The following is a 27,597-nucleotide window of genomic DNA, read 5'->3' on the forward strand; positions in this document are numbered from 1 at the left end:
TAAATGACATAAACTACAGATAAATGACATAAACTACAGATAAATGACAGATAAACTACAGATAAATGACATTAACTACAGATAAATGACAAGCTACATAAATGTACGAATCGTTTAAATGTGTTTTAGAAACAACGTGAGCTTCAGGTTCTTTCTGATAAATAGAATTAATAATTCAGTTATTTATTTAAAGTAAACATGTTCAATGTAAAAAGACACATTGACCTTCATCCATTCAGCATAATTAATTTCCTCTTTAGGTTTTAATTCATAAACATATTCATTAGTAAATTATTCAAATTAAATCAAGAGGAATTTAAAGTTTTAATTAAAGTTTTGTGTCCAAGGTCAATAATAGTAACCTTTTTATGTTTATTAAAGCTGAATTCAGGAAGGTAACATTTAATCAACATCACACAACATCACATTTACTTATTTTTAGTATAAATGTGAGTATTTTCAGTGTTAATGTGAGTATTTGTAGTGTTTTTGTGTCTTTGGGGCTTTCGGGAGGTTTAACAGGTGAATTCATATTTTAAAATGTTTTCTGTCACATTAAAACATGATGACTGTTTCTGAGTTTCTACTTTGACAAACTCTCGTCCTTTTAACTTTTAAACTGGGAAACCTCAGAAACACAAACTGTCGTTTGAATGTTTCAGCCTCAGTTAGTCTCTCAGCTAAAACGTGCTGATTTTTCTATGGACTCTGGTCTGTCTGCTGCTGCTGTTTAAATAAAGATCAGTCAGCTGATCGCCGTCCTGCGTGTCTTTATTCAATCTGATATTGTGATTGTGGTACTCTGTAGTACTGTGTGTAGTAGTCTGCAGTACTCTGTAGTACTCTGCAGTACTCTCTAGTACTGTGTGTAGTACTCTGTAGTACTCTGCAGTACTCTGTAGTATTCTGTCGTACTGTGTGTAGTACTCTGCAGTACTCTGTAGTACTGTGTGTAGTACTCTGCAGTACTCTGCAGTACTCTGTCGTACTGTGTGTAGTACTCTGTAGTACTCTGGACTACTGTGTGTAGTACTCTGCAGTACTCTGGAGTACTATGTGTAGTACTCTGCAGTACTCTGTCATACTGTGTGTAGTACTCTGCAGTACTCTGTAGTACTCTGCAGTACTGTGTGTAGTACTCTGTAGTACTCTGTCGTACTGTGTGTAGTACTCTGCAGTACTCTGTCGTACTGTGTGTAGTAGTCTGCAGTACTCTGTAGTACTCTGCAGTACTCTCTAGTATTCTGTCGTACTGTGTGTAGTACTCTGCAGTACTCTGTAGTACTGTGTGTAGTACTCTGTAGTACTCTGCAGTACTCTGTAGTATTCTGTCGTACTGTGTGTAGTACTCTGCAGTACTCTGCAGTACTCTGTCGTACTGTGTGTAGTACTCTGGACTACTGTGTGTAGTACTCTGCAGTACTCTGGAGTACTATGTGTAGTACTCTGCAGTACTCTGCAGTACTCTGGAGTACTGTGTGTAGTACTCTGCAGTACTCTGCAGTACTCTGTAGTATTCTGTCATACTGTGTGTAGTACTCTGCAGTACTCTGTAGTACTCTGCAGTACTGTGTGTAGTACTCTGTAGTACTCTGGAGTACTGTGTGTAGTACTCTGCAGTACTCTGTCGTACTGTGTGTAGTACTCTGTAGTACTCTGGACTACTGTGTGTAGTACTCTGCAGTACTCTGCAGTACTCTGGAGTACTATGTGTAGTACTCTGTAGTACTATGGACTACTGTGTGTAGTACTCTGCAGTACTCTGCAGTACTCTGGACTACTGTGTGTAGTACTCTGCAGTACTCTGCAGTACTCTGGAGTACTATGTGTAGTACTCTGCAGTACTCTACAGTACTCTGGAGTACTGTGTGTAGTACTCTGCAGTACTGTGTGTAGTATTCTGCAGTACTCTGCAGTACTCTGGACTACTGTGTGTAGTACTCTGCAGTACTCTGCAGGACTCTGGAGTACTGTGTGTAGTACTCTGCAGTACTCTGGAGTACTCTGGAGTACTGTGTGTAGTACTCTGCAGTACTCTGCAGTACTCTGGACTACTGTGTGTAGTACTCTGCAGTACTCTACAGTACTCTGGAGTACTGTGTGTAGTACTCTGCAGTACTGTGTGTAGTACTCTGCAGTACTGTGTGTAGTACTCTGCAGTACTCTGGACTACTGTGTGTAGTACTCTGCAGTACTCTGCAGGACTCTGGAGTACTGTGTGTAGTACTCTGCAGTACTCTGGAGTACTGTGTGTAGTACTCTGCAGTACTCTGGAGTACTCTGGAGTACTGTGTGTACTACTCTGCAGTACTGTGTGTAGTACTCTGCAGTACTCTGCAGTACTCTGGAGTACTGTGTGTAGTACTCTGTAGTACTCTGCAGTACTCTGCAGTACTCTGCAGTACTCTGGACTACTGTGTGTAGTACTCTGCAGTACTCTGCAGTACTCTGCAGTACTCTGGAGTACTCTGCAGTACTCTGCAGTACTCTGCAGTACCTGTGAACCCTGAGGACGGCGGGTTGGGCTGGATCTGCTCCTCACTGTTGTCCTGGATCAGGTCCCACAGGCTCCAGATGAATTGTGGGTGAAGGATGTAAAACGGCTGCTCAGGTCGCCGCCGCCGCCGCTCCAGGTACGGAGAGAACAGGTCGAAGTCTGGCTCCTCCCACCACTGAGGAAGACAGCGACATCTTCATCACCATCATCATCACCGACGACAGGCTGTCTGTCGAAGGCGTTTAAATAAAGTTTGGGAGGAAGGTCAGAGGTGGTCGACCTCGGTGAGGTTGGCGGAGTACGGCGAAGGATCCCAGAGGAGGAGGACGACGTCCTGGTAGAGAGACGAGCTGCTGAAGTGATGCAGGGGGCGGGACACGATCTGGGGGGGGGCAGAGAGGGAGTTAGGGGGGGGGTCCACATGAACAAACAGCTGATCCAGGTGAGGGGGCGGAGTCACTACCTGGGAGTTGATGATGCGGATCGTGGTCTTGTTGCCGACATCTCTCTCGAAGCCTCTGGTCGGGGCGGCGTTGAAACGGAGAACGGCATCATGGGAGTCTGAGTCCAACGGGAGAGGAGCGGGTTAGGTGGTCGCTCATAAAACTGCACCTGAACGCACCTGACGGGCATTAAAGGTAACGAGGGGGGCAGAAGTTTCAAAGTAAAAGTCTTTATCTATAGTACAAAAACTTTATTGATAGTAAAATAACTTTTGATCGATTAGATTTGACGTGTTCACTGATCAGAAACCTCTGTTCAAAGGATCAGTTGTGTTTTTACATCAAGACAAAGTATCTCTGTGAAATGCCCCCCCCCCCCGTGACCCTCAGGTTGGACCCCCCCATCCTGGACTCACCGATCTCAGTCCCCAGCGATGAGTTCAGGACGCCTCCGGCCGACGTCACCACAGCGCAGCTCTGGTACTCAGACGTCCGGAGCTCCTGCAGGGGCACTGAAGGCACCAGGTGGGCCCAGCCCAGACCGGAGAACGGCTCCTCAGTCCCGTCCACGGTCCGGACCCTGGTCCTCCTCTTCAGCTCACAGTACAGCTCCGGGCCGGACCGGCGGCCCCCCCTTGGCCCCCGGTGCATCACCTGGTGCCTGTTGGAGCTCAGCTGGACCTTCAGAACCCTCTGGAGACGAGGACTCAGCATCCCAGCCGTCAGGGTCCCGGCCCACAGCCTCCGCAGGATCTCCAGAGACCAGGAGTCAGCTCTGTGGAACCCCCCCTGAAGGGAGGCCAGACGGCGGGTCTCGGTCCAGGTGAGACCGGACTCTGCAGCAGACCTGGACAGCGACGAGGATCTGAGGTCCAGGAAGTGACAGAGCAGCGACAGGAACAGGAGGAGCCAAGCCAGAAGGACCAGCAGGAGCCACTTCCTGTAAGGCTTCATACTGGACCTGGGGAGGGGGGGGGGGGGGGGGGGGGGGGGTGTCAGAGGTCAGAAATCAGGCCTGGATGATAATTAACTGAATAAATAAATAAAAATTGGTTTTACCTGGTTAGATTTTAATCCTAACCCCTTAAACCAAACTTCATGTAAAATTTGACCATTTTAAGACAATAAAACATGCTGATCTCTGGGTTTGATTGACAGCTGCTTGGTGTTACCTGTCACAGGTGTGCAGTTTAACGGCTTGTTCTCCAAGGGTCAGTCTGCCGAGTCCACGCTCCGTCTTCCCACAATCCTGTGCTTCATGTCACCACCAGTGCTGTACTGGGATGTGAACTGATCCACTGGTTTACTGTTAAAGTTCCTTTTGGGGGGGGGTGAGCTGCATTCTGATTGGCTGCCTCAGCCTCACTCTTTATTTCAGTCTCACAGCAACACGACACACTGGGATGTTACCATGACGACCGCAGTAATGATGGAGGCCTCCGAGAGTGAGGGGGTAATGCTGCGTTCATGTCCTGTCACACAGGTCGTAAATATGAGCGTCCCAGTGAAGAACAAACTGTTGGGGCTCAGAGAGGAAAACCAGCGAGGGGTTAACTGGAGGTCTGAACGTTGGACCTGATCCCAAACAGACTCATGGGAAACCGACTCGGACATGATCCGCATACATAGTAAAAGTGTTGGAACTGGTCCAGTAGATCACCTCAGCCAGCAGCCACCAAACGGGCTGCAATGGCTGCAACGTGATCCTTTGGGACAACTGCACCTGATCACAGTAGGTCCACTAAAAGAGCTTGTTTGATCCACTGACAGGCTCAGAGTGTTATTCTAAGTGTGTGACAGCATCATGGAAAGGATCCCTACAGAGAGAGACCTGGAAGATCCTTTTTCACATCAAAGAGAACAGAGTCAAACTGAGATGTTGCATGAGTTTAATTCAGAGTTTCACACTGATCAATAACCCCACTGTCAGCTCATCTGATTAACCCATATATTGATCCCCCACATCCTAATCAATAGGACACCATAAAATACATTAAAGTTTTCACCCAATCAGATTCATGTTCACACACCTCACACAAGTGGACACACCGTCACCGTGCCGACGGCCACCTGAGGATGAGGAGCTGAGCGATGCTCCTCGCCGACTCGTACATTCAGAAACAGACGCGTTATTGCGATACCTCAGTCACGTGATCTTTTTAGAACGAATGACGAGTTTGATTCCAGGACGACTTCGAAACAAACACCCGCAGACGTGTTTTCTAGGAACCAATGAAACACCTGCAGATGTCAGAGTCCGCCCACCCTCACACCTGGCCAATCAGTGTGTGGAGTGGGCGTGGTTGCCATGGTGACAGCAGGTTCAGACGTTTGACAGGATCAAACTCTTCATGCGTTCACTGATGATTCAGCACAGACACGAACATTCAGACATTTACAAGCTGGTGATTTGACACCCGAGCGCCAGCAAAAGCGTGATGAGCCCGGTGTGGCCACGCCCCCGCTGTTACCTGAACATAAAGATGTGGCCGGGGGGGGGGGGGGGGGCAGAAAACTTAAAGTGTGAAACGTTGTGCGCTGAATGAAACTTTTTGTCTTCAGAGTGATTCTACTGAACTGGTCTATCGTCCAGCGCACCAAACCTAATTCTAAAAACAGGCGAAATAAGACGTCAACATGAGCACGGAGAAGAAACAAAAGCCACCAAGAAACTAAATAAAGTTAAAAACTGATCCGGGTCGATCCGGTCCGATGGTGTCTCTCTGCTGTGGTTGGCCGCCCCCCCGGGTGACACAGATGTAGGAGCTGAGTGTTGATGAGGCAGACATGGCGTTGGTTTAACTCACCTGGAGGAGCCGGGCGGGTGGAGTTTACCCCCCGAGGACCAGATTCAGCCCCTGAAGAGGACTGAAGTGACTCTGGGACTGATTCTGTTCTGGTCTGATCTGGACCTCTGAGACCTGCTTCAAGTTAAAACTCATCTCAGTGGATAAAGTCCGTTAATTTATGTCCAACGTTAATGTGAGATGATTTTAAGTCACCTTGACGAAACAAACCAGATCCACATCAGACCACCTGATCTACATCAGACCACCTGATCCTCATCAGACCACCTGATCCACATCAGACCACCTGATCCGAAGTCTCTCTCTATAAGACTGGTTGCCGTGGAGATGTTTGGTTGGTTTAACTCTGCCCATGCTGAGGTCGGCACCAGGATTACAGAGCTACATTATGCTCAGACTCCGTCTGTCCTCTGATTGGTTGATCGATTGATCGATTGATCACTGATCACGTTTAGTTTTTCAGATTCTGTGTTTGGTTTGTTCGGCGCTCAGTCGACTCCACCCGCCCGGTGCTGCACGCAGAGAGAAAACAAGCGCTGATTGTCTGTCAGTCTGTCAGGCTGGAGAGGGGACCACAACAGTCCACTGGATGACCAGGACCGGGACCGGGACCGGGACCTGGACTGGGACCGGGACCAGGGTCACTGCTGGGCCAGCAGGGCGCTCCGGTTGGCCTTCATCTTCTCCAGGCGTTTGGCGAGGTGGGTGTTACTCACCTCCAGCTCGTCGATCCGGTCCAGAGCCGAGCGGAGCTGCAAGGAGTCGGAAAAGAAACGTTAAAATGAAAAGAAAAGAAATAAAAAACCAAAATGGAACCAGAATCAGGACGGAAACGCCTCCTGAACACAACCATGAAAACTGAAGCTAAATTCTACATTTTTGTTTTGTTTGTTTTACTGGGAGAAAAAACAGTAAATTAAACCGAATACAGCCAAGAAATACTGAAATATAAAAATACAAGAAGAATATGATTAGAACGTTTGTAAAAAGACAAATGAAATAGATCTGGGAATAAAAAGAGGGGGCGGAGCCTCACCTCTCGCTGGAGTTTTCTCTTCTCCACTTTCAGCTCGTCTTCGATCTTCTCTGCGTTTTCAGACGCCGTCTTGTACCGAGTCACCTGACCCTCCAGTCGGATCACCTGAGTTAGAAAAGTGGACACCTGTTCAGAGACTTCTGGCTCGTTATCTCCACAAACTGGGAAAAGTCACTTTCTACTCTGAGTGAATTTGAGCAAAGTGACTGGAGGGAACCAGCAAGTGGCCGAAAGAATAAACTCAACAACGTGAAGCGTCTTATTTTCTATAAAACGGTTCTGCTCTGAGTCAGATTCTCCTCTGAATGAACCAGAACACACGTGAAACCGGAAAAAACCCAAAGAAGAAAATGACTCCTGTTACAAAAACTATTGGTTTGGTGAATAAACACATTTGATGTTTTTAAAGACAAATCACAAAATTCCCTGATTCCAGAAATCCCAGGACCCCCTGGGCACCCCGTTAAAGGCTCTTATTGACGACAGGAATTTCGTTTTGTTTGTGTAGTTTGATCTTGCCATCAAAGTTTAAACTGCTAATAAATCTTGCTCAAGTGCTTGACTATATGCTGATGATAGCGTTCTCTTTTTGTCACCAGACGGAGATGATTTAAAGTTTGTTTTTGAAGATGTTTTTTTTTTTACTTTATCTGAGCCAAAAACAAAGCTGTTGTCATCCATTAGATCAGGAACAGAAAAACAATCCTATAATAATAATATATTTTTCTCAGAGGTAGAATAGATACGAACACTAGTGTTTGTCATTAAACTAAATCACACATCTATATACGCCGATGATGCTGTTTTCTATGTGAAGATGAAGGCGCCTCTTTAAGAGTTTCTTTTTTTTAAATGTATCTGATCTTTAAACTTTGAAAATGTGGACACCTACATTTTGCTCCAGAGTGGTGACTTCCTGTTCAGATTTCACCAGTTTGAACTTGAGATCACTGACTTGTCGGTTGGCGTCTCCTGAAGAAAACAAAACAAAGTTAGAGGAGTTTAGATGCTGCAGCTGTTCTGAGAGTTGGAGAATATGTGACCAGAGATATGTTATCAGCAGTAAGTCAGGCTTTGGGATTAAGTTTAAGAAGTTGAGGATGAAGAAGACCAATGACATTAAGAAGGCTTAAAACAAAGATGAAGAAGATGAAGGTGAAGACAACAAAAAGGACAGCAAGGTGAAAAAGCTTTAGATGAAGTTTCAAAAGATGAAAAAGGAGAAAAATGTTACGATGGAGACGAAGGAAAAGATGAAAAGGAAACTTCACTAAACACAACGATAAATAAAGGCGACAATAAGGACGTAGAAGATGAAAAAACAGGAACAAAAATCAAGACAAAGACGAAGAAGGAGTCAGCGGAGGAGGAGACTGAAAAAGAAGACGAAGGTGAAGAAGAAGATGAGCTCTGACTCTGCAGGTCCAGCAGATGCGCGTCCAGCCCGTTCTCCAGACCGCCCCCCTCCAGATTCTGGACTCCGTCCGTCCCGTTCTTCTGATCCAGCTGAGACTTCAGCAGCCTCACCTGCACACGGAGAAACTAATTCATTAATAAGTTACAGATCAGGTTGTGCTAACGTGTTAGCATGTTTCTGTTTAAATGGATCTGAAATAAAAACTAGCAGATTCCCAGAGGAAAGTTCAGACGTCCGTCTTTACTTTGGACGCCGTGTTACAAGCTGATGACGTCATTAAATGACATTATGACGCCCTCAGCGTCCATTGGTACCAACCAAGGGGGCTAAACAACGCTCCAAAGTCAGGCTACATGTTGGGGAGGGAAAACATGTCTGATCCCTGGATTTTCTCCATGTGGCCCAGTCTGAAGCCTTTTCTCACTCATTCTGCTTTAGTGACTTCTGGAACCTTTTAGCTGAGGTCAGACACATTTTAGGGACATGACGAAGAAGAAGGTCCTCCAAGAAACGATGTCACCAGAAGAAGAAGCAGCAGCGAGGACGCAGCAGAGGGTTCCAGTGTTCTTGTCTCACCTGATCCTGTAAACTCTCTCGCTCTTCAAACAGCTTCTTCAGACGGAGCTCTGAAACACAACAGGAAGTTACTTCAGACTGGAACTGCAGCACTCAGGAATCCACACGTGAATCCAGCTGAGACCATCGGCCGAGCCTTACTGTTCTACTGAAGAGGTGACAAATGTCAAGTGTTTGACAAAACAGGAAATATAGTCATCACGTTTATCTGACAGCCTTTGGATTCAGATCCTAAAAGCGTTCAGGCTTCCTCCACCCAGACTACAAGCTCCAGGAAGTGACAGCGTTCACACACTTACTGTATGTGGTGTCTACGGCTGTAGCTGCCGCCCAGGGGCCACTGATCATGTGACCGCCACCCACTGAGTGACCCTGTGACGGTCACGTCGGTCATGTTGGGCAGCAGTTCGCTAACATGTTAGGATGCTGTTTGCTAACATGTTAAGCAGCAGCTTGCTAACACATTAGCAAAGTTGATCAAATTTGAAAAGAATTAGTGTTGAAAATTTTGCTTACTTATTTACCAAATTGACAAATTATACAAAATACATTTTGCAAACAAACTAAACTAATAAACAGGAAATGAAAATCAATATAAGCAGGTTTACAGAAACAAAACTATAGTTAAATTATTCAAATAATATGATTTAATGTGTTGGCTCAGTGCCAAAGTTGTAATATATTATACATCTTACCTCTTTTGCACTGCATTACTAACCAACCAATCGTAGCAGTGGGTGTTTTTCTCCCATCAGCCACTGGGGGCAGTGAGCAGAAATCGCTAACATGCTTCAACGAGCCACACAGAGGTGAGATTTATGTTTTATTGAGATTTATGTTGTGTATTTATTATCTTTTATTTGACAATATTTTGATCGGCAGCGAACACATCGCACTGACAGAAAAAGTGGTCGGATGCAGTTAATCTTTATCAGGTTCATTCTGACTTTAATTCACATGAAACTTTTACTTTATGCATTAACGATCTTGTAACATGAAAAAAAAGTTTGAAGCCGATCTTTAACTTCTATAAAGGTTCCAACATATGAAGCCAATCAGTGCTCGTAACATACAGGAGAACCAACCAGGTTCTTTACTGTGCTGCTCTCTGACTGAGGCTGAAGACACTTAAAAGATTGTGAAATAATGTGCAGAAGAACAGAAGAAATCAGAAACCTCAAAACTGATGATTTCATGAAAAAACATGATGAATGACACAAAGTTTGGAGTCACGTTTTATCCGTGGAAACAGACACAACCCTAAACCCCCCAAAACAGCAAAAAACTAGTTTTGTACAGATGACACATTCGAGGTGTTGAATCAGTTAGTCAGGAAGACTTCGAGGTGCTGGTCTGGTTGCTGTTGGACTGAGCTAAATGTCAAAAACTACCGACTTAACTCACAGATGACTTCGCTGACGGTCTCCAGTTATAACAGCAGCACATTTACTTTTCATTTCATTCCATTATGAAATCTTGCAATCAGGTTTGTGTTTGTCTTTCCTGCCGTCCAAACAAACTCCTTTCCTTCCGCTCAGGCGTTTCACTTTGGTTGCCTTGAAGACTTTTACATCTTCAACAACAACCTCTTCCGTCACTGCTCGGCGTTGCTTTTGCATTGCTAGCTGCTGTGCTGTCTCCTCCTTGACCTCCTCACAACTGTCCATGTTTCCAACCGACTGCTCATCAATCCTTCGATCGTCGAGTGTCCCTTCTGGGAGGCTCATCAGCACCAGTTCAGGAACAGCCATCGCCTTGATTTCATCTGCAGTCATTTCTAAAAGCCTTCGGACCTTTGAACTCTGACCAGTGTGAGTGTTCATCGACTGCGTTTGATACCTTTTGAGTTGTGTCTCAACAATGTCCTCAATAGGAACAACATGGCAGCTTTGACTTCTACGTCCAACCTCTCTTTGCTTGCTTGCTTCAGCAACAACTTCTGCTACCTGATTCGTTGAGGAGTCCACTGAACCCTGGTCTGGCCCAGACTCCACCATTATGGTTTTTACAGGCTCAGCAAAGTAAAATTCAACAAAAACAAACTCCTCAGAGAAGCTCGCCACCGTTGGATCGCTTTGACTTTGCCTCTCTTCTGCTGTCACGACGGAATTCATGTCAGACTTTCCTCCTGAGGAGGATTCACTGACCTCACATGCACATACCGTGACCCAGGAGGTATTTTCTGTTGCTTCCTGGTCATTACTTGCTGGAGGAACCTGAACATTTTCACCAACTTTCCTCAAGTCCTTGGACACATCATACGTTTCAGGACATACTTCCTGAGATGCTGCTTCCAACATCCATGAGACTGAACAGTCTTTTGTCAAATGTCCAGCAGAGCTCTGATCGATGTTCTCAGGATCTTCTGAGGTTTTACTTCCTCCTGGTGAGTCCTTCAAATGTGGTTCCCCCTCCGCAGTCACTTTAATACCCGTCATCTGACCTGTGGATTCTTGGTCAACTGTATTATGCTGATCTGACACATTTTCTGCAACCTTCTTTAACAGCTCCTCCAAATCTGAGATGCACTGATTGAGCGGTTTGGGGACATCTGGAAAACCTTGACTTTCAATAATCCCTCTCAGCATGCTTTGAATCACATTTTCCAAACCGCTCCAGTCCTTCAACATCTCCACAGGTGACAGAGTCGATGACTTTGGTGTTTCTGTCTGGTTGTTGCGCACAAGGCGTTCAGAGGAATCGTCTCGAATCTTTTCCTGTATACGAACAGCTTCTCTAACTGGTTGCCCGTCATAAATCCTCCCATTCTCAGGTTTCTCAGGTGTACCCAACTTTTCCCCAACGGTTGTCTCCTCTGCTGATAGGAATGATTCAGATTGTTTCAGTTTGGCTTTAATGCTGGGGCCTTCAGCCGCACCACAACAACTTGAATCGCCCTCGTTCTTTAAGGCTCCATCCTCATTTCGGGTATTTCCCAAATTCTCTGAAAGAGAGGTCTCACCCACCAATACAACCGTCTCATTTTCTACCAAATCTGTGAGGACTTCTATATCTTCATCTTCAGAACCTCCTTCATCAATCTCAGCCATTTTGTCGACAAATTCATTTTTTTCCAAACTGTCCACTGATGTTCGAGTACTGAACTTATCTATTTTATTGTCGTCTGCACCCAAAGCTGGAAAATCAGCCTGGTTTGACCCAGCAGACGCTTTTAGTCTAGATTCACTGGTTCTGCCTTCAAAGGCATGATCGTCAACAATTAATCGGACAGACTTCGGGTCTCCCAACTGAGCAGCAGTTTCTGGCTCATTTTTCACCTGTTTTTTAATTCCTTCATTTCTTAACAGAGAACTGATGTCCTGTCGGATATGAAATGAGCTCAGTTGATCCTTTTCACTTCCTTTGTTTCTCATTTGTTTCCTTGCGCCCTCGTTTTGCCTTTCTCTGGCCTGTTTATCTAAACCCTGGACTGGTTTTGTGTCTGATCTGGTGTGGTTGCTGCTGGAAACAGAGCGTTTATACATCCAGCACAAACTGTACTTCACGTCGTCCGATGGGAGTTTGCTGCCCTCTGCTGGCCGCCTCTCCCGAACTTTCCCTGAAAGATCATGAAGGAGACGTTGGACGACCAAACACATCTGACTGGTTAAAGATGATAAAAGGTGGGAGAATTTAAGTGTAATTAACATTGGGAATTAACCCAAACCGAGTGGACGAGATGAATCAACGTCGTGATCACAGAAGAATTAAAGGAACGTTCCTGTTTGACGATGGCGGCGTGTTAGAAAACATCAAACCTGAACAAGACGCTCAGCTGATCGAGAGCATCGAACTTTCTCATCAGAAAATGAAACGAAAAGGATTAAGAGGCATGCATTTGTTAAAGGCACATTTAAACATTGTGTATTTTATTCCAAAAGACAGATTTAGCTGATTCGTTTAAAGGAAAACCTCTATTTTTGCCTCATGGAAGCCGTTCAGTCAAGATAAGTTCAGGATCAAGATTTGACTTTAAATGTCCGAATTTAAGCCAAATTAGTCAAATTTTAATCTTGGCCTCATAATCTTAATTTATTTTTTGTATTTTCACTTAAGACTTGATTAAGTATCTCATAATTCTGACTTTAACTCAGTATCTGATAATTGAACATGAATCTTTGAGTCAAAACAGTCAAATGTTTCATTTACTTTGTCAAATGTACATTTTCATTTGAGTAATTAATTATCTCAGAATTATGACACAAGCGGTGACGGCGGGCTTCCAATCGACCATGTTTATCAATCACAAACACGTTTATTCTTACCCAGCATGCTCTCTCGGCCACCGTGACACGGCTCCTGAGCCAATCGGGCGTCGGACTCCGCACTGACATCATCATCCTCTGCGTCGCCCCGTCCTGCCTCCCCATTGGTGGAGACGTCCAGGGAGACGACGACTCCGTGTTTCTGTTCAGGAGGAAATCACTGCATCATTAATAATCAATAATCTCTGATCAATTGTCTCTGGACCGTCGGCTTTGATGTCTGAGTCCGAACGTCCGTGTGATGACGTTTGGTGACATCACACAGGTACAGGAAGTGACCTCACAGAGGGGTCTTCCTCCCCTGAATACCTTCAGTAAATCTCTGAGACGGACGACGTCGTCGCTGAGCCGATCGCGCTCGATCCGAACGAGGTCGGAGATTTCCCTCTGCCTCTCTAACGCCTGAGAGGGAGGAGGAGGAGGGAGGAGGAGGAAAACATGGAGGAAGTGAAGACGAGGAGGTGAAAGAGGAAATGTGATATCAGTGTTCGTTATTGACAGACAGACAGATATAGTAGATATAGACAGATGGACTCCAGGGGGTCAGAGGTCAGAGTGCTGCCGTACCGCCATCTTCTTCTCCTTCCACTGCAGAACCTCCTGCAGGTCAGAAACCTCCTGACAGTAAGAGCTGCTCTTCATCCGGAGCTCTGACACCTCCTGGAGGAGGAGGAGGAGGAGGAGAGAGAGAGAGAGAGAGAGAGAAGGAGGAGGAGGAGGGACAGACGAGGGGTTAAAGGAACAAGAGGATGAAGAAGAGTCAGAGCTAGTATTGTTAGAGGTGAAGGTCGTACAGCAGACTCCTAAAGATGGCGCCTCCTTCCTGGCCGTCCTGACCTTTGACCTGATCTGATGTTGACATCATAACCACAACTGAGGAACACCTGTGGGCCCAGGATGGATCCCTGAGGTTCTCCACATGCTCATCACACCCACTAGACTGGACACACTGCTCTCCATCCACAGCACGCCAACACCCCCCTTCACACGGATCCCCACCTGTCCACCCCCCTTCACATGGATCCCCACCTGTCCACCACCTGTCCACCACCTGAGCACCACCTGGTCTTCATCTGGACTTCCTGTTTAGTTTCCCTGTCTATTTCCTGTATTTTTCCCATGTATTTCTGTGTACTTCCCATGTACTGTGCACTTCCTGTGTACTTCCCGTGTAATCTGTGTACTTCCCGTGTACTCTGTGTACTGACTGTGCACTTCCCGTGTACTTTCCGTGCACTTCCTGTGTACTTTCCGTGTAATCTGTGTACTTCCCGTGTACTGACTGTGTACTTCCCGTGTACTTCCCGTGTACTGACTGTGTACTTCCCGTGTACTCTGTGTACTGACTGTGTACTTCCCGTGTACTTCCCGTGTACTTCCTGTGTACTTCCCGTGTACTTCCTGTGTACTGACCGTCAGCAGCTCTTCAGTCTGCCTCAGAGTTTCCTTCATCTCTTTAAACTGGAACTGAAGAACAGTGTGAGTCTGACGCTCTCGCTCCAGCTCCTGAAACACAGAGGTTAGAGTACACACGTTTACTGCATGTGGTACACACAGTACACACGTTTACTGCATGTGGTACACACGTTTACTGCATGCGGTACACACGTTTACTGCATCTAGCACACACAGTACACACGTTTACTGCATCTGGTACACACAGTACACACGTTTACTGCATCTGGTACACACACAGTACACATGTTTACTGCATCTAGTACACACAGTACACACGTTTACTGCATCTAGTACACACAGTACACACGTTTACTGCATCTGGTACACACACAGTACACGCAGTACACACTCTCCATTTTAACAAAAGTTACAGAATGAACCAAACCCCATTCATTTTTGTATGTATTTTAGTTTACATCTGTATATGATTATAGACACGTGTGACCCCGCTGTGACCCCTGACCTTGTTGCTATGGTCACAGTGTCGCCGTGACTCCCAGAGCAGCTCCTCCATGGCGCTGAGCTCCTCCTTCAGAGTTTCCACCTGATACATCAGAGTCGACTTCTCGTTGTGGAGCTGAGCGTTCGAAACCATCGCTTTACGGTACTTCTCCTCCGCCTCCCCCAGGGACTCCTGGAACCAATCATTATCATCTTCATCTTCATCATCACCACCACCACCATCATTATAATCACCAATATCATCATCATCACCATCCTCTTCCTGTGTGTATTTTACTGCAGAACTTCCTGTGTGTATTTTACTGCAGTACTTCCTGTGTGTATTTTACTGCAGTACTTCCTGTGTGTATTTTACTGAAGTACTTCCTGTGTGTATTTTACTGCAGTACTTCCTGTGTGTATTTTACTGCAGTACTTCCTGTGTGTATTTTACTAAAGTGCTTCCTGTGTGTATTTTACTGCAGAACTTCCTGTGTGTATTTTACTAAAGTACTTCCTGTGTGTATTTTACTAAAGTACTTCCTGTGTGCATTTTACTAAAGTACTTCCTGTGTGCATTTTACTAAAGTACTTCCTGTGTGTATTTTACTAAAGTACTTCCTGTGTGTATTTTACTGCAGAACTTCCTGTGTGTATTTTACTAAAGTACTTCCTGTGTGTATTTTACTGAAGTACTTCCTGTGTGTATTTTACTAAAGTACTTCCTGTGTGTATTTTACTGCAGAACTTCCTGTGTGTATTTTACTAAAGTACTTCCTGTGTGTATTTTACTGAAGTACTTCCTGTGTGTATTTTACTGAAGTACTTCCTGTGTGTATTTTACTAAAGTACTTCCTGTGTGTATTTTACTAAAGTACTTCCTGTGTGTATTTTACTGCAGAACTTCCTGTGTGTATTTTACTACAGTACTTCCTGTGTGTATTTTACTGCAGAACTTCCTGTGTGTATTTTACTGCAGAACTTCCTGTGTGTATTTTACTGCAGTACTTCCTGTGTGTATTTTACTGCAGAACTTCCTGTGTGTATTTTACTAAAGTACTTCCTGTGTGTATTTTACTAAAGTACTTCCTGTGTGCATTTTACTAAAGTACTTCCTGTGTGTATTTTACTGCAGAACTTCCTGTGTGTATTTTACTGAAGTACTTCCTGTGTGTATTTTACTAAAGTACTTCCTGTGTGTATTTTACTGCAGAACGTCCTGTGTGTATTTTACTGCAGAACTTCCTGTGTGTATTTTACTAAAGTACTTCCTGTGTGCATTTTACCTAAGTACTTCCTGTGTGTATTTTACTGCAGAACTTCCTGTGTGTATTTTACTAAAGTACTTCCTGTGTGTATTTTACTGCAGAACTTCCTGTGTGTATTTTACTGCAGTACTTCCTGTGTGTATTTTACTGCAGAACTTCCTGTGTGTATTTTACTGCAGTACTTCCTGTGTGTATTTTACTGAAGTACTTCCTGTGTGTATTTTACTAAAGTACTTCCTGTGTGCATTTTACTAAAGTACTTCCTGTGTGTATTTTACTGCAGAACTTCCTGTGTGCATTTTACTAAAGTACTTCCTGTGTGTATTTTACTGAAGTACTTCCTGTGTGTATTTTACTGAAGTACTTCCTGTGTGTATTTTACTGCAGTACTTCCTGTGTGTATTTTACTGCAGAACTTCCTGTGTGTATTTTACTGCAGTACTTCCTGTGTGTATTTTACTGCAGTACTTCCTGTGTGTATTTTACTAAAGTACTTCCTGTGTGTATTTTACTGAAGTACTTCCTGTGTGTATTTTACTGCAGTACTTCCTGTGTGTATTTTACTGCAGAACTTCCTGTGTGTATTTTACTGCAGTACTTCCTGTGTGTATTTTACTGCAGTACTTCCTGTGTGTATTTTACTAAAGTACTTCCTGTGTGTATTTTACTAAAGTACTTCCTGTGTGTATTTTACTGCAGAACTTCTTGTGTGTATTTTACTGCAGAACTTCCTGTGTGTATTTTACTGCAGTACTTCCTGTGTGTATTTTACTGCAGTACTTCCTGTGTGTATTTTACTGCAGTACTTCCTGTGTGTATTTTACTGCAGAACTTCCTGTGTGTATTTTACTAACGTACTTCCTGTGTGTATTTTACTAACGTACTTCCTGTGTGTATTTTACTAACGTACTTCCTGTGTGTATTTTACTAACGTACTTCCTGTGTGTATTTTACTAACGTACTTCCTGTGTGTATTTTACTAACGTACTTCCTGTGTGTATTTTACTAAAGTACTTCCTGTGTGTATTTTACTAACGTACTTCCTGTGTGTATTTTACTGCAGAACTTCCTGTGTGTATTTTACTAACGTACTTCCTGTGTGTATTTTACTGCAGAACTTCCTGTGTGTATTTTACTAACGTACTTCCTGTGTGTATTTTACTAACGTACTTCCTGTGTGTATCTTACTAAAGTACTTCCTGTGTGTATTTTACTAAAGTACTTCCTGTGTATTTACTAACGTACTTCCTGTGTGTATTTTACTAACGTACTTCCTGTGTGTATTTTACTTAAGTACTTCCTGTGTGTATTTTACTGAAGTACTTCCTGTGTGTATTTTACTGCAGTACTTCCTGTGTATTTACTAACGTACTTCCTGTGTGTATTTTACTAAAGTACTTCCTGTGTGTATTTTACTAAAGTACTTCCTGTGTATTTACTAACGTACTTCCTGTGTGTATTTTACTTAAGTACTTCCTGTGTGTATTTTACTGAAGTACTTCCTGTGTGTATTTTACTAACGTACTTCCTGTGTGTATTTTACTGCAGTACTTCCTGTGTATTTACTAACGTACTTCCTGTGTGTATTTTACTAAAGTACTTCCTGTGTGTATTTTACTAAAGTACTTCCTGTGTATTTACTAACGTACTTCCTGTGTGTATTTTACTAAAGTACTTCCTGTGTGTATTTTACTGCAGTACTTCCTGTGTATTTACTAACGTACTTCCTGTGTGTATTTTACTAAAGTACTTCCTGTGTGTATTTTACCTTCATGTCCCTGATTGACGCCTCTGTTTCCACGGAGAACGACGTGTCACAGCTTCCTCGGCGGGACGAGGCTCCGCCCAGAGAGGCCAGCGTGGCGGCGGAGAGCGTCGACGCCGTCCTGGACGCCTGAGGAAGAAGAGGAGGAGAGACATCTTCATCATCACCATAACCACCATCATCTTTGTCGCTCTGTCTTTAAAGAGTCCAAGGCGTCCTCGGCGCAGGAGGAAGTGACATCATTGTCACGCCTCTCTTTAGCATGTTTCAAATTAAAATTCAAATAAATTTTAAAAAATCTACATTATAAAAAATCTAAATTAAGGAAATAAAATGTAAAAATCACTTAACAGAATTTTAAATGTTTGTAAAATGAACCAAACGATGTTTTATTTTGTTACATTTAAGTGAATTAACAGTTTTCTACTTTTAATCACTCGTTAGCAGGATCAAACTCATCGACTTACTTTGTCCAGGAAGTCTCTGTCAGGTCTCTCCTCCACCTGAACGCACACACACACACACACACGTTATTGATCCATCAGAGACTGATCGGACTGTGTCACCATGGAAACACGTATTTAAAGGGTTCAATAAACTTTATTGACTGAAGCTGCATGTGGACAACATGGCTACCAGGTGGAGCCAGACTCCAGGCTGACATGGTGCCAGTGAGGACTTAAGATCGGTTATTGATCAGTTATCGATCGGTCAATAAAATAAAACAGAGAACCAGGAGGGAGGGGGGAGACGGTCAGACAGACACCCAGAGAAGAGAGCTCACCACGGGGCTCGCACGAGCTGAGCTGGCCCTGGAGGAGGCCCGAGACCCCGAACCCAGGAGGCCCCCGTAGTCTGACGGCTGGGGGGGTGGGGGTGACGAGAGGAGGAGGAGACAGGAAGTTAGGAGGTGAGAAAGGAGAGGAGGAGAAGACAGCTGTTAGTTAATGAACAGAAAATCAATCAGCTGATCTAATCTGATCAATAGTCGTTTGAGTGACCATTGATCAGCTTCCTGGTGTGAGTGTTTGTGAATTCTTTAATCGATAACAATGTTGATCTGATCATCAGCAGGATGAAACTAAAGGGCCAGTACACACAAATCCACTATCAGGAAGTGGGGCTCTGACTGGCTGGCTACCATCAGCCCGGCCAATCAGAGCCCCACTTCCCGCTCTGTGGGCTGGACTTGGTCTACCCAGTGATCTACTTCTATCTACGGACAGCACAGACGCCACCGACAGACAGGAAGTGATGTAAGAGACCGACCCTGTAGCTGAGATAGCGAGGAGCTTCAGCGAACACTGAGGGCTGCAGACAAGAGGAGCACACCAGACTTCATTCATAAAACGGCCACATTTAGCTTCAGTCAAACAGACTGCAGAGATTCAGCAGGAAGTGACTTCTCACTTCCTGTAGAGCATCAGTCTGTTGCTATGGTTACCTCAGCTGCTACTGCTACTGTTGGTGGACATATTTAAGTCTAATGTTTGTTGTTGTTTTGTTTTTATTTTGGAGTGTGATGTTTTTAAATGAATCAGCTGACTACAGACATGTGACCTGCAGCTGTTATTGATTATTGATTGGCTGCAGTCTGATCTGTGTGCGTTTACTGTCTGACCTGTGACCTGCTGCAGTCTGCTGACATCTATATAATCCTGTTTGAGGTATGTGAGAGGGATCACGTCCAGCGGTTTGTGGGAAAAAGCTACTGTGGGTCTTAGCTACTGAACCTGTTTTTATTTCAGTATCTGAGCCTCCTCTGCAGAACTCCATTCAAAAAAGTCATGTTTTTAAATGTATGCATGTGTAAATGAGAGACTCACCCTGAAGCTGCCTCGGCTGCCCACAGACATCCTCTCTTCATCATCTGACATCTGCACACACACAAAAACACACAAAAACATGTTAACGGAGACAACATCCTCCAGCCTGGATCTGGACCTGGACCTAGTCCTGGTCTAGGTCCAGGTTCCAAACATTACACCTCTAAATGTTTGATTGGTTGTTTTTCTGTTTTCTGTCTCACTAACTGAATGTTTTGGGGTTTTGGACAAACTAAGACGTCAAAAGGGACGACTGTGGCGGCCATGTTGGAAGTCCTCAGCTTCACTGAATGAATACACAGCCTCGTTAACTCGTTATTAATTAAACATCGGCTCAGGATGAGCTCCCTTATGACATCACTCATCACCAAAGGTTAAAGGAAAAACCCAGTGCGGGAACAGGAAGTGGCAGAGACCAAACAGGAAGTGAAGTATAAAACTAAAGTGACGACAGACGGAGATACAGACCGACGTGTGTCTCCGTGAGTGGCGAGAGTACCGCTCACTGTCCTCCTGAAAGGCCACGAAGAAGAACAACAGACAAGTTAGAGGAAGAAGAAGAAGAAGAGGCTGTTAATTATCTTAAAAACAGGGAAACTTCCTGTCAGACATGCTGGGGGGTTTAAACCATGCAGTGTAAGCACACACACACACACACGTATGTTTGGCCTTCAAAATAAAAGAAAATGATTAAAAAAAAAAACAGGACAAGCAGCAGACAGAGGAGGGGGAGGATGAAGAGGGGGAGAAAGGGGAGGGGGAGGATGGGGTGGAGGATGAAGAGCGGGAGGAGGGGGAGGTCTGCTAATCTGTCAGACGTGGATTAAACAGGCTGTTAATCCATGTGTGAGTCAGTCTGAGCGCGTGCAGAACAACAACAACAAACAGATGTAGCTGCAACAAACAGCAGCTACATCCTGCTGACTCATGGAGACCTCCTGTCTGTTACTGGGTACACTGGGCAGACTGGGCAGACTGGGCAGACTGGGCAGACTGGGCAGACTGGGCACACTGGGCACACTGGGCACACTGGGCACACTGGGCACACTGGGTACACTGGGTACACTGGGCACACTGGGCACACTGGGCACACTGGGCAGACTGGGTACACTGGGCACACTGGGCACACTGGGCAGACTGGATACACTGGGTACACTGGGCAGACTGGGTACACTGGGCAGAATGGGTACACTGGGCAGACTGGGTACACTGGGCAGACTGGGCACACTGGGCAGAATGGGTACACTGGGCAGACTGGGTACACTGGGCAGACTGGGCACACTGGGCAGACTGGGCACACTGGGCAGAATGGGCACACTGGGCAGAATGGGCACACTGGGCACACTGGGCACACTGGATACACTGGGTACACTGGGCAGACTGGATACACTGGGTACACTGGACAGACTGGGTACACTGGGCAGACTGGATACACTGGGTACACTGGACAGACTGGGTACACTGGGTACACTGGACAGACTGGGTACACTGGGCAGACTGGATACACTGGGTACACTGGACAGACTGGGTACACTGGACAGACTGGGTACACTGGGCAGACTGGGCAGACTACAGCTGATCAGACACAAGGTTTTCATGAGTCAGACAGCAGCTCATTCTACTGTTCACCGCAGTCCTAAAGAGTCCTAAAGAGTCCTGAAGAGTCCTAAAGTGTCCTAAAGAGTCCTAAAGAGTCCTGAAGAGTCCTAAAGAGTCCTAAAGAGTCCTAAAGAGTCCTACTTTACACACTTAGAGACACTTTACACTCTGTACTTCAACTTTTGTATCGTACTCTGGCAAAGTAATGTCCTTCGGGATCAATAAAGTTGATCTTATCTTATCTTAAAGAGTCCTAATGTGTTCTCAAGTGTCCCAAAGTGTCCTAAAGTGTCCCAAAGTGTCCTAAAGAGTCCTCAAGTGTCCCAAATAGTCCTCAAGTGTCCCAAAGTGTCCTAAAGTGTCCTAAGTTTCCTCAAGTGTCACAAATAGTCCTCAAGTGTCCCAAAGTGTCCTAAAGTGTCCTAAAGAGTCCCAAAGTGTCCTAAAGAGTCCCAAAGTGTCCTAAAGAGTCCTCAAGTGTCCCAAATAGTCCTCAAGTGTCCCAAAGTGTCCTAAAGTTTCCTCAAGTGTCACAAATAGTCCTCAAGTGTCCCAAAGTGTCCTAAAGAGTCCTAAAGAGTCCCAAAGTGTCCTAAAGAGTCCCAAAGTGTCCTTAAGTGTCCCAAATAGTCCTAAAGTGTCCTCAAGTGTCCTAAAGTGTCCTCAAGTGTCCTAAAGAGTCCTAAAGGTTGCACCGTCAGTCCTACCATCCACTGTTCAATGTGGCCCCACTTATTATCCAGACCATAATACTTCTGTAGGAGGAAGAGGAGGAGGAAGAGGAGAAAATGTTAGAACCGGTGATAAAATTCAGATTTGAAGAGAAAAAGGGGTGCGTTTGTTTTAAACTTCCTGGCGTGGCCAGTGGGTGGGGCTCCCTCAGAGCTCATTATGCTGGGTGAGCAGAAGAGCCCACCCGCCTGGTGCCGCCAGGCAAGTAAAACAAGCACAATGGAGCATTTAAGGTGGAGCGGAGAAGTTAGTCGTACCTTGTGGCTGTGAAACAGCTACAGGAGGCGGGAGGAGACACAAAAGGGAGAGACTGAGGGTTAGAAAGAAGGTCGGAGGTCAGAGGTGTGTTGGTGTTAAGTTAATAACAGCCGTTATATCGCTCTCTGCTCACACACCAGACTCCATTCACAAAAACAGGGATTTTAGCTCACAGGACACTGGAGCTGCAGGTCTGCTGCTGCCTCCATCAGTCAGTGTGTCTGTGTTGTTGTCTGTGACACAAATGTTGAGTTGGTTCTGAAATGACCCTTTAAAACACCAAAGTCACAAAACAACACGAACAGACTGACTGAGGGAGGCAGCAGCAGAGCAGCAGCTCCTCTGTCTGGTGATTTTGCTTCAGTGTGAAGCGTTAAAATTACAAAACGTCGTCTGAGCCACCACATCTGACAGAACTTAAAGGACCATTCCACTGTTTGAAAACTCACCAAAAAACACATCATACTGTTCAATATGTTGGATTGACACGTTAATAACTTTCAGAGCTGAAAAACAACATTAACTTGATTATTTCACCTATTTTTAATCAAACTTTCACCACGAAATGTTTAAAATCCTCCAATTTCATTAAAAACTTCTTCAGTTTTTAATTTCATTGTAATTTAAAACGTTCTGTAACATCTGGGGAGGGTCGTAACATCAGCTCAAAGTATTTTGTGTTTTTACAGTTAATATAACGTAACAGCTGTGAATTCATCTGTTGTTTAAGGAGACGTTTCTATTCAATCAGATTAAAAAGTTCAACTAAATGTAAAGTGAAAAGTTGCAGCTTGTAACAGAATGATGATGAGGTTACTCACCAGAGAGAACAGAGGAACAGTAAGATCCACACTGAGTGACGGACCGATGATTAAAGCACATTTACACCCCGTTACCTCACACACGCTCTGACCTTTGATCCCAAACGGACTTTAAAGGGACGGTTCACACTGTTTGAAGTGTGGCTGTGTGAGGTCTTTATCCATGGTCAGTGTATTATTTTACATCGCCGTCACACGGCCCTTTCTGACAGGGAAATGAAGCCAGTCTCTCTTATCTTTGCTGTCTTTAAAGCCACCAGACTCCATTCACACATTTTTTTTCGATTTTACCTCACAGAATATTGGAGTTCAATGTGCTACTGCTGCCTCCATCTATGAGCTAACATGTTAGTCTGGATCTGAACTGTCCCTTTAAAACACCAAAGTCACACAATAACACAAACTAACTAACCGATGGAGGCAGCAGCAGACCAGCAGCTCCTGTGGTCTCTGAGAAATAAAATCACTATTTTTTCAATGGAGTCTGGTGTAAGAATGGACTGACTACAACCCGAACTGTCCCTTTAACTGTAGAGACTGACCCACAGGTAAACTAGCCTACTGACTCCTTTCACTAGTGCCACTATGGCTGACGCTTCTACTCCCTTCAGCGGTGTTACATTTTTTAAAAATGCCACTTCCACTCCTTTCAGTGGTTACAGTTTATTCAACACTTTCTTTACTGCCTGTTTTACCTGCCACTTCAGGTGACACTTCCACTCCTTTCAGTGGTTACAGTTTATTCAACACTTTCTTTACTGCCTGTTTTACCTGCCACTTCAGGTGACACTTCCACTCCTTTCAGTGGTATCACATCTTAGAACATCATTTAATGAGCCGCCACTTCAGCTCCTTTCATCTGGACCAGAATCAAAACTTTATTCACATTTTTCTTTTTAACCAGTTCACTTCCTTGTTTGTCAGAGCCAACAGCCAATCAGACAAGCCTCCTGTGGATCAATGGGGTGACAGGAAGTGAAGCGTGTGTTGACAGTGCTTTCAGAATAAAAGCCTGCTGACCTCTTTCTGTTGTCTCTCCAGCTCCTTCATCCTGATCTCTCGGGCCTCGGCTCTCGCTGCTCTCTTCGCCGCCAGCCGCGCCTCCGCCTGATCACAGATCAACAGGGTTATTGATTACCAATGACACCACATCATTTACAGAGATCAATATTATCATCAATAAACATTCAACTTTATTGATCGCTGTGGAGGGTTGTTAAACTTGATTGAATGCTGTGTTTCAGCTGGTCGGTCAGCTGAAGAGTTGAGAAGAGGTGTAAACAGTGAGGATGATGATGTTTTGATCCAGATGATGAAGATCTGTGTCAGTCAGATTAATGCTGGTGCTGCTGCAGAGGATTAAAGGATGGAGGTCACACACACACACTCTGTCTGTCTGTCTGTCCCAGAGGGCCACCATCACTGAGGACACGCTCAACATCACTCACACCAGACTCCATTCAAAAATGACACTATTTAAGCAGAAACAATAAACTCTTGGCTGTCAGACACAGACAGACACACACAAACAGAGACACAGACAGACAGACACACAGAGACAGACACACACAGACAGACACAGACACAGACAGACAGACAGAGACACAGACACACACACACAGAGACACAGACAGACAGACACACACAGACAGACACAGACACAGACAGACACACAGAGACACAGACACACACAGACAGACACACACACAGACAGACAGACAGACACACAGACAGACACAGACAGACACACAGACAGACACACACACACACACACACACACAGAGACACAGACAGACAGACACAGACAGACACACAGAGACACAGACAGACACACACACACACACAGACACAGACACACACACAGACACAGACACACACAGACACACAGAGACACAGACAGACACACAGACAGACACAGACACACACAGTCAGACACAGACACAGTCAGACACAGACAGACACACAGAGACACAGACAGACACACAGACAGACACACAGTCAGACACACAGACAGACACACACACAGACAGACACAGACACACACACAGACACAGTCAGACACAGACACAGACACAGACAGACACACACACAGACAGACACAGACACAGACACAGACACAGACACAGACACAGACACAGACACAGACACAGTCAGACACAGACACAGACACAGACAGACACACAGACAGACACAGACACAGACAGACACAGACACAGTGACCAGTGAAACCGGATGTTCTCTCTGAGTTTCTGATCAGAGGACGACAGCAGTTTGGAAAACTAGAAGAGAAAAAGGAGTTTTGTTTGTGTGTTTAAGGCGAAAACATTAAAAGTGTTTCTTCCATCACATAAACAGTTTTAATGTGAAAAGTGTTGCCGTGGCTCCCGCTTCTTCTCTACCAGTGTTTCTGTATGTTCATGTATTTAGCTGCCGTCTTTCAGTGCGTTTGGTGCTCTCTGTACATTTGGTGTTTTTCTGAGTGGAGTTTGGTCTGTCAGACGGAGGCGGCCGTGTGAATGTGACTAAACCGGTTTCCAGCCTCTTTGTTTGTCTGCTCAGTCATGAGACTCAACAGGTTTCAAACACGTCACTCCTCCTTCATCATCATCATCATCATCATCATCATCAGGGTGTGGGCTCCAAGGTGCTGTGACTTTTACTCCACTGCACTAAACAGTGACGTTAAAATCTGTCAAATCTAAACTGGAGTTTGGTGGAAACCAAGAAGTCTGACCTTCATCCTCCTCCTCCTCACTGATCATGTCGGCCTCGTCCTGCTGTGTGTGTGTGTGTGTGTGTGTGTTCTACCTGTACCAATTATCCATTCATTACATAAGTAACTGATAGATTGATTATGATTGATTATTGGATCTTTCTAAAGAATAAACACATGAGACTGGTTAGATTCTGTCAGCTGCAGCATCCTGGAAGGTCCTGGAAGGTCCTGGAAAAGCCTTGGATGCCGTTTTAGTAACCACAGGGGAGGGGGAGGAGGAGGAGGAGGAGTCAGCAGCTCTTTCATCATTTTCACATTCCAGAGTCAGAATGTAGGACGAAGAGCACATGAACAATAACATGAACACACACACACACACACACACACACACACGGAGGACAAAGAGTGTTTTGTTTTGATGAGCCTTCCTGTCATCAGAGAAGCTCTGATCAGAGGACGTGATCATGTGATCAATACTCTGTCAATAGATCAATAATGCAGCAGCATTATACAAGAGGAACAATGAGACCATCCAGTCCAGACTTCCATTGAAAAAAGGCCTAAAATAAGCAGCTGAGCAGTGAGAGCATCACGCTGAACTCCGTTCATTTATCACCGACTTTAACTCCTCTGACTCTCTTCAGTTCATTAACCTCGTTTTATGGATCTTCATGTATTGATTACTGATCAGGTGTTTCCGGTCTGCAGTGCCGTCGCAGGTTGTTTTAGTGCAGCAGATTCTCCGCAGTGTCACACTCTCCTCCTATCAGATCTAATCATGAATCACATCGATAATTGAATCGATTAGCAGCCTCACCTCTCGGGCGATCTGGTTGAGAGCATCGTCCTCTGCGGTGAGCTTCTCGCGGTTCGGGATCCTCTTCCTGCCCGGTCCCTGGGTCCCCATGGTCCAGGAGGGGTTTACCGGGAGCCGGATTATCCACAGAGGTCTCCTGAGGTCTGGATCATACGGACCCGGAACTCTGGAGCAAAGCCAGTGATGAATAAAACTGTTTGAGTCTAAAATCTGTGATTTTTCAAGCGCAAATCTGCAGGGTCAGCTTCTCTCTTCTTCCAGCTGGTGCCTCAGGTCCCCACCGTTGGGGGGGTCATCACCGCGGGCCGAATTATCCACAAAGGTCTCCTGCAGCCCGCAACATCACACATGTGCAGTCAGGCTGGGAGAAAACACTAAATAAAGCAGTTTGACTTTAGAAACAGATCTTTTTCTGATGCAGTTCGGTCACCTTCTGCCGGCTGGTGATCCTCAGGTCTCCACCGGTGGGGGGGTCATCACCGGGGCTCCTCAGGTCCGAAACATCCGGAGCCGGAAAAACACCGAACAAACGTGTGTGAGGTCAAACCTTCAGACTCGGAGGATGACCGGAGCGGCTGCGGGCCGCGCGGCCGCCGCCGTTCATCCCGGTGCAGCTAACGCTAGCTTCCGTTAGCCCGCTGCCGACCGTCACTGCCGGCAAACCGGAATGGCAGAAACGTTAAAAAGCGCCGGTCGGAGCTCCGGTTGCCTCCGGTCACATGCCTCCGTCACCGCAGCGGCCGGTAACGGCGTTAATCCACCTCAGCTCCTGAGGGGGAGGAACCGCGGCGCGTCTCCCCGGGACCGTGAAGTAAACACGGGTTAGGCTGCCAGGTGAGCCGCAGGTGGGCTGGT

The 27,597-nt window shown here is 45.3% G+C and overlaps 1 protein-coding gene across 4 annotated transcripts; it reads right to left on the reverse strand.

Annotated features, from left to right (window-relative positions):
* Positions 1-4,812: 4,812 nt before the first annotated feature.
* lrrfip1b (leucine rich repeat (in FLII) interacting protein 1b) lies at positions 4,813-26,890 on the reverse strand. 4 transcript variants are annotated; one of them, XM_070855550.1, is made up of 19 exons: positions 26,743-26,890; positions 24,230-24,316; positions 22,388-22,405; positions 22,106-22,153; positions 20,268-20,312; positions 19,800-19,850; positions 18,758-18,835; positions 18,441-18,476; positions 17,977-18,102; positions 14,963-15,133; positions 14,455-14,547; positions 13,609-13,701; positions 13,351-13,443; positions 13,042-13,183; positions 8,777-8,826; positions 8,199-8,310; positions 7,676-7,755; positions 6,784-6,888; positions 4,813-6,499 (listed from the first exon to the last, which is right to left on the reverse strand). In XM_070855550.1, the coding sequence occupies exons 1-19, from the start codon at positions 26,830-26,832 to the stop codon at positions 6,389-6,391; spliced, it is 1,629 nt and encodes a 542-aa protein (XP_070711651.1). In that variant the 5' UTR covers positions 26,833-26,890; the 3' UTR covers positions 4,813-6,388. The 4 variants fall into 4 exon arrangements, with proteins under 4 accessions (XP_070711651.1, XP_070711648.1, XP_070711649.1 ...); XM_070855547.1 differs by lacking the exons at positions 20,268-20,312; positions 22,106-22,153; positions 22,388-22,405; XM_070855548.1 differs by lacking the exons at positions 18,758-18,835; positions 20,268-20,312; positions 22,106-22,153; positions 22,388-22,405.
* Positions 26,891-27,597: the final 707 nt, after the last annotated feature.

This window comes from Pempheris klunzingeri, chromosome 24, assembly GCF_042242105.1.
Source record: "Pempheris klunzingeri isolate RE-2024b chromosome 24, fPemKlu1.hap1, whole genome shotgun sequence".
Taxonomy (NCBI): domain Eukaryota; kingdom Metazoa; phylum Chordata; class Actinopteri; order Acropomatiformes; family Pempheridae; genus Pempheris; species Pempheris klunzingeri.